This window comes from Lotus japonicus, chromosome 3, assembly GCF_012489685.1.
Source record: "Lotus japonicus ecotype B-129 chromosome 3, LjGifu_v1.2".
NCBI lineage: Eukaryota > Viridiplantae > Streptophyta > Magnoliopsida > Fabales > Fabaceae > Lotus > Lotus japonicus.
In genome coordinates, this window is record NC_080043.1 from 94,946,535 (window position 1) to 94,960,110 (window position 13,576).

At 36.2% G+C, this 13,576-nt stretch overlaps 3 protein-coding genes across 3 annotated transcripts; 2 read left to right on the top strand and 1 right to left on the bottom strand.

Moving 5' to 3' along the window:
• Positions 1-982: 982 nt before the first annotated feature.
• LOC130745078 (uncharacterized protein At4g19900-like) lies at positions 983-1,753 on the top strand. Its single transcript, XM_057597222.1, has one exon. The coding sequence runs from the start codon at positions 983-985 to the stop codon at positions 1,751-1,753; it is 771 nt and encodes a 256-aa protein (XP_057453205.1).
• Positions 1,754-2,383: 630 nt separating this feature from the next.
• Positions 2,384-9,521, top strand: LOC130745079 (probable aquaporin TIP1-2). The gene is made up of 5 exons (XM_057597223.1): positions 2,384-2,434; positions 2,749-2,805; positions 2,903-2,983; positions 6,629-6,739; positions 8,536-9,521. The coding sequence occupies exons 1-5, from the start codon at positions 2,384-2,386 to the stop codon at positions 9,301-9,303; spliced, it is 1,068 nt and encodes a 355-aa protein (XP_057453206.1). The 3' UTR covers positions 9,304-9,521.
• Positions 2,992-4,409, bottom strand: LOC130747721 (type III polyketide synthase B). The gene has a single exon (XM_057600737.1). The coding sequence runs from the start codon at positions 4,392-4,394 to the stop codon at positions 3,435-3,437; it is 960 nt and encodes a 319-aa protein (XP_057456720.1). The 5' UTR covers positions 4,395-4,409; the 3' UTR covers positions 2,992-3,434.
• Positions 9,522-13,576: the final 4,055 nt, after the last annotated feature.

Sequence of the window (13,576 nt, forward strand, 5' to 3'; positions counted from 1 at the left end):
ATCCGTTTGGATACAAACCAAAAAGCACTTATTGCATTTCACATGTCAGCATGTAAATGCAGCCCAAGAATGCCTGATTTCTGCAAATTGATACTGGCACAAGCACAAGTCATATTTGTTTGTAATTGCTTTTGTGCAAATTGATACTGGCACAAGCACAAGTCAAGGTTGTTATATTTGATGAAAAATGGTTTGTTGAAGTGGAAATTTATGTTTGGATTTGAGTGATTTTGATCCTAAACAGGTTTTCAGTTAAAAATCTTTCCGCGACATCTTTAGCTTACTTAATTGAACACATAAGTGCATGTTTTACACATGGTTTCATATCATTATCTCAAGCTACTAATGTTCAATGTGGATCAGTGTTGTGTTGGATTCACGTTGAGTTCATTGAAATGTAAATATTCTTTAAATTGCACTAATGTTTGTTGAGATTAATGACCGTGCTTAGATGAAATGTTGAAGTCATTTGTCGTCTAAGATTGTCACACACTTCACCTTTAGTCTAAAATCCATCAAATCAAATCCTTTAATTAATTAGCATTGAAGTTACAAAAAAACGTACACGAAAGTTTTCCTAATTGAAAGGAAAAAGACCATCCATACCATATGCTACATCAAGACAGTGATTAGCATGCAGATAGATTCTTCAGTTTTGGCTTTACTCCTTTCAGTTCTATCTTTTTAATGTATATTGCAACTTGATTGGTTGAGCTTTTTTCCCTTCTTTTCTGAAAAATTAAATTAAAAAAAAATGCAAGCATAATTCTCCATTATGTCACGTTACAAATAAAATTAAAATAATAAAAATATGAAAGGTGTATATAAATTTTTGTTTTCAAAAGCTTTTTATTTCATGTCACATTTTTTGTTCAGTTTCCTTCAAAATGCACATTGAATAAAAAAATCAATAACATTCATTTTAATTTCAATTCACATTATAGAAAAAATCGAATCGAATTTTCCGTCCGACGAAGAAAAAATGCTGAGAAATCTCCGGTCCCGGCGACGCCCCCGCTACGGCGGCTTCGCCTGCGTCGTCGTTTCAGCGCTTCTCATCATGCTCTCGGTATCCGTCCTCCTCCGCTACATCCCCCCACACCGACGCTATCCCTCTCACGAGGTGAATTACGACTCCCTCCTCTCCGATTCCGCGAACGACGACGCCACCGGCGGCGAGGACACCATCGACGCGCTCGACGTGGTGGAGGAACAACCCACGGACGCGGAAGAAGACGACGATCCCTCAATAGAGGAGCAGAACAACGCTTCAGGGTACTTCTTCTACCACGTGGAAGGCGTGATCCGAAGAGCGTTCAGCAAGCGCTCGATGATGGAGCAGTGGGACGAGGAAGTTTGGTTGTTCCCGGCGGTGGCGGAGGATTCCGGTAGGGGTGCGTTTGGGTCGGATGATGTGGCGGTGGAGGAACGGGTGAGGATGAAGGCGATTGAGGTGAAGGGGGTGGAGGATGCGCTTTTGTTGAAGGTGGGGAAGATGGTTTCGCCGTTGAGGGAAGGTTGGGGTGATTGGTTTGATAAGAAGGGTGACTATTTGAGGAAGGATAAGATGTTGAGGTCCAATTTGGAGGGTTTGAATCCTCTGCATAATCCCATTCTTCAAGACCCTGATGCTGTTGGTCTCACTGGACTCACTAAGGCTGATAAGCTTTTGCATAAGTCCTTCTTGAATGAATTCAAGACACACCCATTTCCTCCTAGGAAGATGATGATGACTAGGGACCCCAACTTGTAGTATGTTTGGAACCATGTTGTGTATAGAGATTAGAGTGTTTAGATTTGCAGTAGGAAGCTCCATAATCGCTTCCGGGGAAGCTATATCTGGAGTCATGTATGAATTCTGTACCACCACAAATTCAAACTTATTAGTAATCAAGTTTGAAGCCAAAATCAACTTTGAGAGAAGCTCCTATCCTATGAGTAGCTTCTATGTTTGGATTCTGTACCACCACCTATTCAAACTTACTAGTAATCGAGTTCGAAGCTCCTAAACATACTAGTAATCCAGTTTGAAGCCAAAATCTATTATGAGAGAAGCTCATATTCTATGTTTGAGAGTTGGATTTTGCAAGGAAGAGAATCTGATCCAAACATGTTATCAGTAATGTAAATTTGTGTGTTTATGAATGTGAAATATTTTCATTTTTTTTTTCTATTGTTTTTTATAGTGTATTATCATTTGAGGAGGGGAATATATAGAGGAAGTATATAAGTGCATTGTATTCTAAACACTAGCAAGTATTGTTATTGTTGTTTGTAGATTGGTTGAAACCAGACAAGTTGACAATTCAGTTTGTGTAACTTCTCTCACCTAGTGCAAATGTATGTAAGGAATTATAAATTATAAATACACCTTATACAAGAGATGCTTCTTTTATTTGTTTCTCTGCATCCACAGCTGCAGTCACGGCTTCATGTGAGTGAGATGTTGGTGCACAGCAACAGCATAACATGTTCATTTCCAAGTTCCTGGAGTGCAAAATATGTGTTACTAGCAGTTGGGACTGGAAGGAGGACATACTGTTCTCTCTCTTTTTTGAGTTTAATTACATAGTTATTTTTCCAAATATGCACTTTAGTTTAGTGATCTGTGTTTCTAACGTTTCATTGCTTTAGAAGTAATTTATTGAGTAGAAATAAAGTGAGTCAGATTTCTTTCTGTGGTTCAAAAAGATAACATAAGCGGATAACTTTCTCAAACTGTTTAGGGGGCATTCTGTGTATGTCTAGAAGCTGTTCCAGACTTCCAGTACTACCCCAACTTCGAGTCATGAAGAACACCAAAGTGTAATTTTGTAACTTATGGATCTCTATCCAACATTACATGTATAGGATCTGAACCTATTGGTTTTCTTTCTGAATTTGTTTCATTTTGTATTTTCAGATTGTTGAGCCATTCACAGCTCACTATGTATTTGCACTGGGCACCACGAGATTCTTGAGCTGTGCTGATTGGATTCTTCAGGTGAAAACATGTAATTATTTGCATTGGTTAATTCTGTGATTCATTTGCAAATTTAGAGGGTCTCTTGTTTTCTGGCATGTGCTGGTGACCATCATAACGTAGATGGCATATTTTTGGAATTGTATATCTTGTTGGTTAACGAGTGAAATATGAACTTTATTTTTACAGGGAAGGTGTTTTGCCTATATCTGATTGTCCTTTTTAAATAATTTTGTGTTCTGACTTTTAGTTACATCCAATTTGATAATCATTCAGTTGCAAGATTTATGCTGTTCTTAGCATTATAATTTGTAACAGGGGAAGATGTTTTACCTTATAAGGGTCTTTATACCTCCTTTCTACTTTCATTCATCAAAGCCTTGAATTTGCTTTTGATAGTGCAAGTGTCACATAAACACTTGCTGTAATAATTATAATACTAGTAAACCTTGCATCATATTTTCTCGGGAGTTCAAGCACCCAAGTTCCTAGCAAGAATTCCCTCAAAAGTAATCCCAGGTCCAAAAGCAAGTATCAAGCCCCATTCAGGATCTTCTTCACCACCCTTTCTAATCTTGAGCCCCTCTTCCATCATATACTCCAGCACATAAACAATGGTGTTGCTGCTTGCGTTGCCGAAATCCATGAGAGCTCTTCTACTTGCATTCAGCTTCTCTGGCAGCAAATCAAGCTTCTTCTCAATGCGATTCAAGATTGCTGGCCCTCCTGGATGCACAGCCCAAAACAGGTTGTTGTACTCCTTGTTTTGGAACCCGACGACACCCATTAGTTTCTCACAGAACCCCTCCACAGTGTCTTCAATTATCTGAGGAAGTTCCCTTGCTAGCTTGAAGCTTATCCCTTCCTCTGTCAGCCTGCCATCTATTTTCTTCTCGGTGTCTGGCAAAAACTCCTGAACTGCTGTGTGAAGCTCAAAGAGAGGCTTCTCAGTTTCCAATACTGGGTTTGAGCCAATTATCATGGCACCAGCACCATCCCCAAAAAGTGCCACCCCAACAAGATCATAGGGTCTATCTGCACTTGGTGGCTTGAACCCAATGATTGTAGTTTCAGAAGTAGTGAGCAGCACTCGGCTTCCCGGGTTGTTCTCTGCTATGTCTTTTGCAACTCTTAGGCCAGCCACACCTCCAGAACAACCCGCAAAATAGAGCATGGTTCGTTTAGTATCAGGGTTCAGTCCAAGTCCTTTGGCTAGGTAGAGGTCACCACCAGGTAGTCTAGCTTCACTAGATGACACATAAACCACATGGGTTATGTCTGATAAAGCTCTTCCCCAGCTTTTGATGCAGACTTGGGAAGCTTCAATTGCCATTTCTGTCACCGCTTTGTTGCATATCTCTAGCCTTTGCTTTACAGTGGGGGTGCCTTCAACCGCAAGTTCCGGGTACTTTTTCAGTATCTCCTCAGACATAACCACGTACCTTGTTCTCACTGTGGTTGTCTTGCCTGTTTATACCACATAAAGCCAAAGTGATAATAATGGATATAGCATTACTATTAAATGCATGTTTGGAACCCCTTCTACAATTGATTCTGAAACTAGAGTCAATTATGGGGAAAAGCTTCTGTGAGTAGATTCTGGGGTTCATTATTGATTCTGCTAAAAGAAAAGCTCATCTAAACATGCTATAAGACAGAAAGGGAACCTATTAATAGCATGTTTGGAATTCATCAGAATTAATTCTGACACCCAGCTACTTCTCCCGAGAATTGTTTCTTTCTTTAGAATCAATTTTAGAAAGATCTCTAAATATGCACCAAGTATTAAAAAGTAACTATTGGCTAGCAAGGTATCATTTCTATCACTTCAATTCTAGTGCTAATAAGTACAAACATCTGCCAGTGCAACTTAGTGCATGCTTGGAAACTCTTTTGTAATTGATTCTGAAGCCAGAATCTTCAGAATCAATTATGGGGAGAAGCGTCTGTGAATAACTTCTGGGTTTTAGAATTGATTCTGATGGAAGAGAAGCTGGCTTGAAATGAATCACCTAAGTTTAATGTAAAAGATGGTATATACCATACAAATTATACAAAAATCATTTTGGAATGAAGTCTATATACACATATAAAAGGGGAAATGAGAGATGTGTATATACTTACTAAGTCTAGTGAGTTTCTGCTTGAGCTCAGGATTGTCACAGTTAGTGTCCCTGAAATATCCATCAACTAAATACTCTTGCATGACAAGTTGGTGAGGGAAAGCCTTGCCAAGAGCCAATATAGTAGCTTTCCCAGGATTGGCCTGCTTTGTGACACCTTTCCAAGTATCTTGGTTTCCCATACTTCTTCTTTGGTTAGGTTCCTTCAAATTGAATGTTGCTCAGAGCACTCACATATTAAGAAAGTAGGACTAATAGAGTATATATAGGATTTCAAGCTTGTCTATATCACTTCAATTGCTGGGTGAGTTTTGGCATGACAAGTTTATAATAGTTGAGACATGAAGTGTGCAACTGTTATGGTAGATAATGTATAGGTTGGTTGGAGGTAAGTCATTCATATTGATTGTATTACTAGTCATTTGTAAGAGGTTGGGATTTGATTTTGGTTATAGTTGCACCAAATTTCTAAATAAGCATTCCAGGTTCCTATAGTAGTCTTTCCAAAGCCAAGGCTTGCACTTCGCAATTCTATTTCCTAATTATTGAAAGAAAAAGATTGCCCATACCATAAAAAACATGCTTAAATTTTTTTGACATAAAATATGATTTGTTTGCAATTGATACATTAATACTGAATAGTCTGCAAAATGAATTTAAAAAAATAAATGGAACATAAAATCGGATAGAGTATATAATTTGGCAGCAAAATATAGTTTTATAAAAAAGGATAATAACAACAGCAACAATATAAAAGTGTATTGATCTGCCATTTTTTTGGCCGAAGCTTTTTTTCATAGGCCGCCATTTCCGCTGCCGCCTTAGCCGTTACCATCTCCACCATTGCCGCATCCATCTCCCTCTTCCGCTTTCTTGTGCTGTTTGTATTGGTTATAAAGAAGTCGTTCTCTCCTTTCCATGTTCTCATGTTGCCGGTTTGACTCCTTTCGGTGCTGCTAAAGCTGCAATATTGGTTTCTCTAGATTGCAAGTTCGACAAAGCCGGTTGAGTTGTTTGAAATTGGAGCGCTGATTAAAAAGAAATCTGCTCAGAATTCAGTCAATTGGTGTCTCTTTCGAATATTGGATTTAGGGGTTATTGTATGACTTTTAGGGTTTTTTCTTCATGTATCAGTTGAGTGAGCATGCTATTGCTTGTACATGAATTACTTATCTATATGCATCACAATACTGCTCTTTGAAATTTTATTTTCACATGATGTGAGGGTAGTGTTTGATCCAAACATGTTTGGACAAAAAAGAGAGTAGCTAGTAGTTTAGTTTGGAATGCTTCATTGTAGAAATCAGAGGTTACATAGGTCCAAAAATTGGCTTTGTTCAAGTTGGAGAGAACTAGAAAGCACAAAATTGACCGTGTTGGAAGAGCTAGCACATGAACATACACTTTGGATTTTATAGCTTGCAGGCCAAGTGCTATAGAAAGCATTTTGTTATATATATATGACTAATAACATCAGTTGCCAAATAACACATCCTTATTCTTTTCTTAAAACCTAGGACTCATGAATTCTTTTAACTCTCAGGTGGCGGATGAACAACTTTCGAGGTATGTTCAAACTTCCAATGAAAGAAAGAACGCTTCAAGGGGAAAGTTTCTTGCTTCCATTGGAGTACATGAGATTTTCAGATCAGAGGTAACTCAATACATGCATAGTTTCTAGGTCTCATATATTCATTTTAGTTAGCATCATATGGTGAATTTCCTCAACATTAGTCCTTGAAAGCACATGTCTAGAGCAAAGTCCTCATTGATTTTACTAAGAGTTATTTAGGTCATGTACCGGGTCAAAGTCACACACGACCACGTAACATGCCTTTGTTATGAACCTTTTTTTTTGTTACATTTGTTATGAACCATTGATACTAAGGCCCTGTTTGGAAACACAGCTTAATTAAGCGCTTATGGTCATAAGCGCTTATGATAAAAGTGCACATAAGCTATTTTAAATTTTTTATTGAAATAAATTAAAAATAAGCTATATATAATCATAAGCTCTTTTTCATAAGCTATCCTGAATAGCTTATGAAAATAAGCTCAAAACAGCTTACGACAGGTGTTTGCATAAGCTCTCCCAAACACTGACATAAGAGCTTATGCTATCAGATAAGCTCAAATAAGATCTTCCAAATGGGGCCTAAATACTTAGGCAAAAAGTGATTGGTGGACACCGCTTTTGGCGGACACTGAAACACATACAGTTTGTGAAACCACCACAATTTGAAGTTGTAGTCAGGTGTATGACAAAAATAGTTTCTAGAAGTTGTGATGACATAACAAACTTACTACGATCTCAACTCAAGTATGAAAGAACCAACCAATGGGGGGAAAAGACAAATATATTGCTCTAGACAACACAATGAAATAAAGATCATTCACACAGGGTGAGCAATTTGCATCGCAACGCAAGGATTAGAAACATTGATCTTATCATTTTTTTGCGTCTCAAAGTGGGTATCAAAACAGTATATGCGCGCATGATTGTAACTATGATGCTAAACAATGCCAGTTTTCTAAGCTGTGCAGTGATAAAAATAATAATTCTGGCAGCATATTTCTTAGTCTATCATCACAAATGCATACAAATTGACAACAATTTTGTAGCATATTTTTATTTATGATATTTTTAAAAGTAAATATTACTGATTGACTCAATCATATTAACAAAATTTTATTCCAAGTGTAAAAAAAATGTTAAACACAACAGTATAAATGAGAAATACTTAAAAACTAGTATGACTTTTAATGAATATTGGGCTTTACTGGTGAACTAGTGGTTCATTTCAATTATAGTTCAACCCAACTTGGTCTAAAATTACAATGATCTGTTGCATCCAAATTGATTAGACCGGCCCAATTCTAGAAAATTTTGGACGTCTCTTCCATAAAATTTTATATTATGTTATTTAGGGTGGGAGAATAGTGCTCCATCTAAAACAGGGAAAATTATTAGGTTTATAGAACACATATAAAAGACTTACATTTACCTCATCTCAAGGAGATAGTGGGGTTCGGAAATTTTATGTTAACTGTAGAGCATGAAAATGATCATAACTGTTTTTTTTTTTTGAAATGGAATTTGTACTAGTTACTGCTTAACAACTGGCAAGTTTTCTTTTCATGATTTAATTGCACTGATCCAATATTAGTCCTTTATTTTTGTAATGGAGATCCAATGTTTGTCCATTGTGTTTGTTCTTGGGGGGAAATTGTGTAGAGCTAAAAACCATATTTTTTGTCTTCGTACCATGAATATTCCAGCAAATGAGGTATGTACCCTTCTATCCTCGAACATTTAGCCACAATGAACGTAGCAAATGGACTAAAACAATATGAAATAATTTCCCTCACTTTTATACACATTGTAAAAACAAACATCTAAAACAATATGAAATAATTTCCCTCACTTTTAATTTTTTTTCTCAATTCCAGACATGGAAAGCAGCCATGACCGAGTTGGCAGCTACTGCATCTCTAGTATTCACCTTGACAACTTCCATCATTGCATGCTTGGACTCACATGAAACAGACCCTAAACTCCTTGTTCCGTTTGTAGTGTTTATCATAGCCTTCCTATTCCTAATTGTGACAGTTCCCTTATCAGGGGGCCACATGAGCCCTGTTTTCACAATCATCGCTGCTCTAAAAGGTGTTGTGACTCTAACTCGCGCCCTCATTTATATGTTCGCACAATGCGTGGGCTCGATAATTGGTTTCTTTGTACTCAAGTGTGTGATGGATCCAAAATTGGTACACACATATTCCTTAGGAGGCTGTACAATTGGTGGCAATGGGGTAAATTCTGCAATAACAGAGTATGATGCTTTGTTGTTGGAAATTTCTTGCACATTTCTGGTGCTGTTTTTGGGTGTAACTTTGGCATTTGACAAGAAAAGGGCCAAGGAATTGGGCTTGCCAATGGTGTGCATGGTGGTAGCCGGAGCCATGGCGCTCGCCGTGTTTGTGTCCATAACTGTGACCGGAAGGCCCGGTTATGCGGGTGTGGGCCTGAACCCAGCAAGGTGCCTAGGCCCAGCACTGCTTCAGGGAGGCTCAGTGTGGAATGGACATTGGGTTTTTTGGGTTGGGTCTTTCTTGGCCTGCATAATATACTATGTTGTCTCTGTCAACTTGCCAAAGGAGGGTTCAGGAATTGGGGATGGAGAATTTGATGTAGTAAAGTTGCCTCAAGCTTCTTGATGGAATGTTTAATTTTTAATAAGTGATATTCAAACAGAAGGCTTTGCTGGGCTTGAAGTCAATGTTTGTAAGGGAAGAGGTAATTTAATGAACTTACTAGTCCAATGAATTGAATATGTACTCAACTATCTCAAACTTATTACACATGAGTATATAATTGGGGACCATTTCAATCAAACTTCATATATAGCAAATGCACACACCAATTTACATCTGTATATATGCAATGGGGACAGTAAAACTTGGTGCTTAGTTTACTCTTAGAAAAATATGAAAACGACATGACAAATTTTTTTGAGTTAACAAAAAGTATATTAAATAATTAAAATGTGTTATTTTCCTATTTTCATCCTTTCTAACGATAAACAAATCATCTCTAAGACTTTCATACGCCAATCCTGACATCTATATATCTATATATAGTTGCGACTCTAGCTGTCTTGAAAGGTTGGCCAAAATTGCTACCATTGCAATATGTTTTTGAGTATATTTAATCAACTAGCTAGAGTATTAAGGGTGCATGGCTAACATTTGATATCAGTCACAGAATAGAAGAATTGATGATTCTTATCTTTAGAAAAAGTGTTCGAGAAAGAAAAAAAGTATGTATCAGCTGCTACGTACATGACACGTGGGTGGAAGAGGTAACACTTGAACCTCCAAGAGTGGCATCAATGACAGAATAATAGAAACCGAATAATCATCCTTATCCTTATCTCATTTAATTGGGAATGTGGATCTTCAACAAAGCTTCTAGGCTTCCAATCATGTACTTGAGATTTTCGAACTAGCTAGAGGTCATTTTGACAAAAAAAGAAGAAGAAAAAGAATGAAATACACATGTACTACATTTGAAGGGAGTACACAACTGCTTCAATTGAAAAAAGTATGTTTTGCAAGTAAATTATAGTAAATTTCTCCTAGAAGGGGTCGTCTAAGGGTTACTAATTTTAACTCTACTAATAAAATTATTTATAAATAAATTAATAATTAAAATATAAAAATTAATTTAGAGGGTAATTAGAACTCATCACGTAATAGAGGTTGAACTGATACTCCCTCCGTTCCCTATTATAAGTCACATTTTTTAAAAAATTTTTGTTACAAAATATAAGTCACTTTCTAATATCTAGGAAGCATTAAATAATTTTTTCCAAGTTCACCCTCATATTTAATATGAAAGAGATGATAAACTTTAGAAGTATTAATTTGGAAAGAGAAAATCATAAGAAAGTAAATAAGGGTAATCTAGGAAAATAAATCATTTTTTTTACAAATTTATTACTAGTAACTACTTTTCTTAATCTAAGAGAATTAGTTATTTGTGACTTATATATAGGAACGGAGGGAGTATAATATTGAGCATTGATTCGTGCATAAAATTTCAAGATTCTGACAATATTTATGATTTGTGGAAAATGGTAGTAAAAAGTAAAAACCCACCACTGCAGGTGTCTTGTGAAATTTTCAGCTTACACACTTTTTTCACTTAATATTAGTGTGTAGATAAAATATTAGGTGAAGAGAAAAATAGTAGTTTGCATGTAGTCTCTAGTTTGATACTTTGATAGAGAGTTGAAAGAAAATTAAAAATCACTTTTGAATAAATTGACATTTTAGCCATCAATAGATAAATATTATAATTTAATTTTCCAGTAATGAAATTAACAATTTTCATTTTCCGGGGATTAAAGTAACTCACTCACATCTTTTAAATATCAAAATAAAGTATTTAACTATTTATCAATAATGAACTTCAATGAAGCCCTTCCGGCTAACATGAGACAAAAATATTATATTCAAAAGATCGAGTTGAGAAAATATTAATTAATTCAAACAGTGTTAAACGCAAAGGGAGATTTTGAAACTTTAGAATCCTATTCCTATTCCTATATATTTCCTAATCGCTTTCCTTTATTTTTATTTTTTTTTGGTTACAAGGGAAGATAAAAAAGAAAGAAACAACTAAGCAACTACATCCTGACAGAGCAGGGGCACCACTGATGATGGAGGCGTGCTCCAAACCTTCCAATCCCAATTTTCACCAGCAGCAAGCTTTGCTAAAGCATCTGCAACCATATTTTGCTCGCGAGGAACATGAGCAATGGTTACTGTCCAATCTCTCGCCAATAACGCGCGCACTGCCAAAATCTCATCACGATACCAATGATCATGAGCCTCCGAGCTGCTAGTTAGCACCTGCTGGACCTCCAAACAATCAACAGAGCAAGCCAAGGACGAAAGCCAAGCTCCCATGCGTGCTCGAGCCCGAGATGAACTGCCTTCAAAGCACTTCTAGCACCTAGAGACTTAGCAAAGCTGGAAACCCATCTCCCTATCCCATCTCGGATAAAACCACCGCTCCCCATTTTATTCTCACGTGGCTGCCAACTTCCATCAGTGTAAAGAGACACCAACGTTCCGCCAAGACGGGGCACTTCATCTCCCTGCGATGTAATCCTCCCCCATCTCCGGAACTCCTGGACATCAACTAAAATCCGCTGCAACACCTCTCCATGCTGCCATGGCTCCTGTGCAAAGACAAAAGAATTCCGCCATTTCCAAAGGTTCCAAAGAATTCCTCCATGTCTCCATGAATCCAAATAATGTATAAATTAAAGGCATGAGGACCTAATTAATAGTAGCCATGCATGAACTCCGTGATGATTAGAAGTTCGAATCTTGAAATTAAGCTAATCAGTGATAAAGGAAAAGAATAATATTGACCTTAATTTCGCCAATAGAGAAATGTGATATCCAATTATGCCACATGTTTAAGTGCTGATCTAGAAGCACATGCACCTTAAGTGTACCATATGCATACATAGTTCATAGTTGTATAGGAACGAAAATGATTCCTACTGCTGTAATTAATAAGTTTGATAGAAAGTTAAATAGTATAACAAATAATAAATTAAATAATAAATAAAATAATTTCAAAATTAATATGTTAAATTAAAGTTATATAACAAATAATTCAAAAATTCACAAACATGTTTTAATTGTAATAGATGAAGTCTTTCTTACTGAAATCGAATCATGAAAATTAGAATTGAAGTTTCTATTGATCTACAATATGATTAATGTTTGGTGTCTTATACTATTCCTTTTGTGATATAACCAATTAATATATCACTTGTATATATTCAACTCCAATATAACTGTTGGGTTAAGTAAGTTTCTCAAGTTTTAATATATCAATTATATATTCAAAAGTTTAAGTTGTTATATAGGTAAATAAAACATGAATAATTTTATATTATATTTCTAATGATTGGTGACGTGTAAGTACTTTTGTAGTTTTGTAAGTGACATATGGTAATAAAGACTTACATGACCCTGGGTGGTAAACAAAGCTGAATTTACCCAAACTTTTCATAAAAAAACACTTTTGTTCATACACTTTTGTGCATACGTATTAGGTTCCTCAATATGGAACCCATAAATAATTAATCCACTTATCCAGCAGGAAAGAAAACAAGTACTGTATTGTTTTTAGGCAAGAGGGAGCTGAGAAATGCTTTAGAGTTTAGACCAAAACTTTAACGTGCAAAAATCACAGATGCTTCTCGGATGCATATTGTAACATGTGATATTTGTGCACCACTCTGTTTTCTACATTAATTTACTCCACTATCAATGTGTAGACAAATTTAGTCATAGAATATTGGAGATATGCAGCTCAAAGAATTGCGGGCACTTTGCTAATAAGTGCATGTCTTTTCTACTAATTAGGTGTTGAATTAAGAATTAAAATGATGATTATTAAGAATATGTTTGGAAAACAATCTTCATTATTTGGCTTTCTCATAGATAAAAAAATTAGAAAAGCAAAGTGTTCTGTTCAAGAGAAAACATGACCGCAAATCCAGATGCTGGGATATTGAAAAGTTCATTAATTTACGTTTTCTTTTCAAAGTGGCTATTCAAACACACTCTAAATTAAATAGTTAACGACACACATTTAATTTTTTAAGCATCAATGGGACTTTATTGAAATAAACCAGATACTGGGAACATCCCCCAAATAGGTCCAGTCCGGTCACAACAGTACAAACAAATTAAGAAGAGAAACAAAAGAGAAAAAACCTTTGCTGTGGCATGACGGGGCACATGATTAAATCTAATTTGTGACTAATATTTATCTCAAGTTTTTGCAATTTCATCTTTAGTTTTGTTGTTCTTTTTGTTAGAATTGATACTCTGATCAGGGTACGTATTAAACGTTCAGGTTGTCTCTGGATGACTTATTAATCACCAGAGCATTATTCTT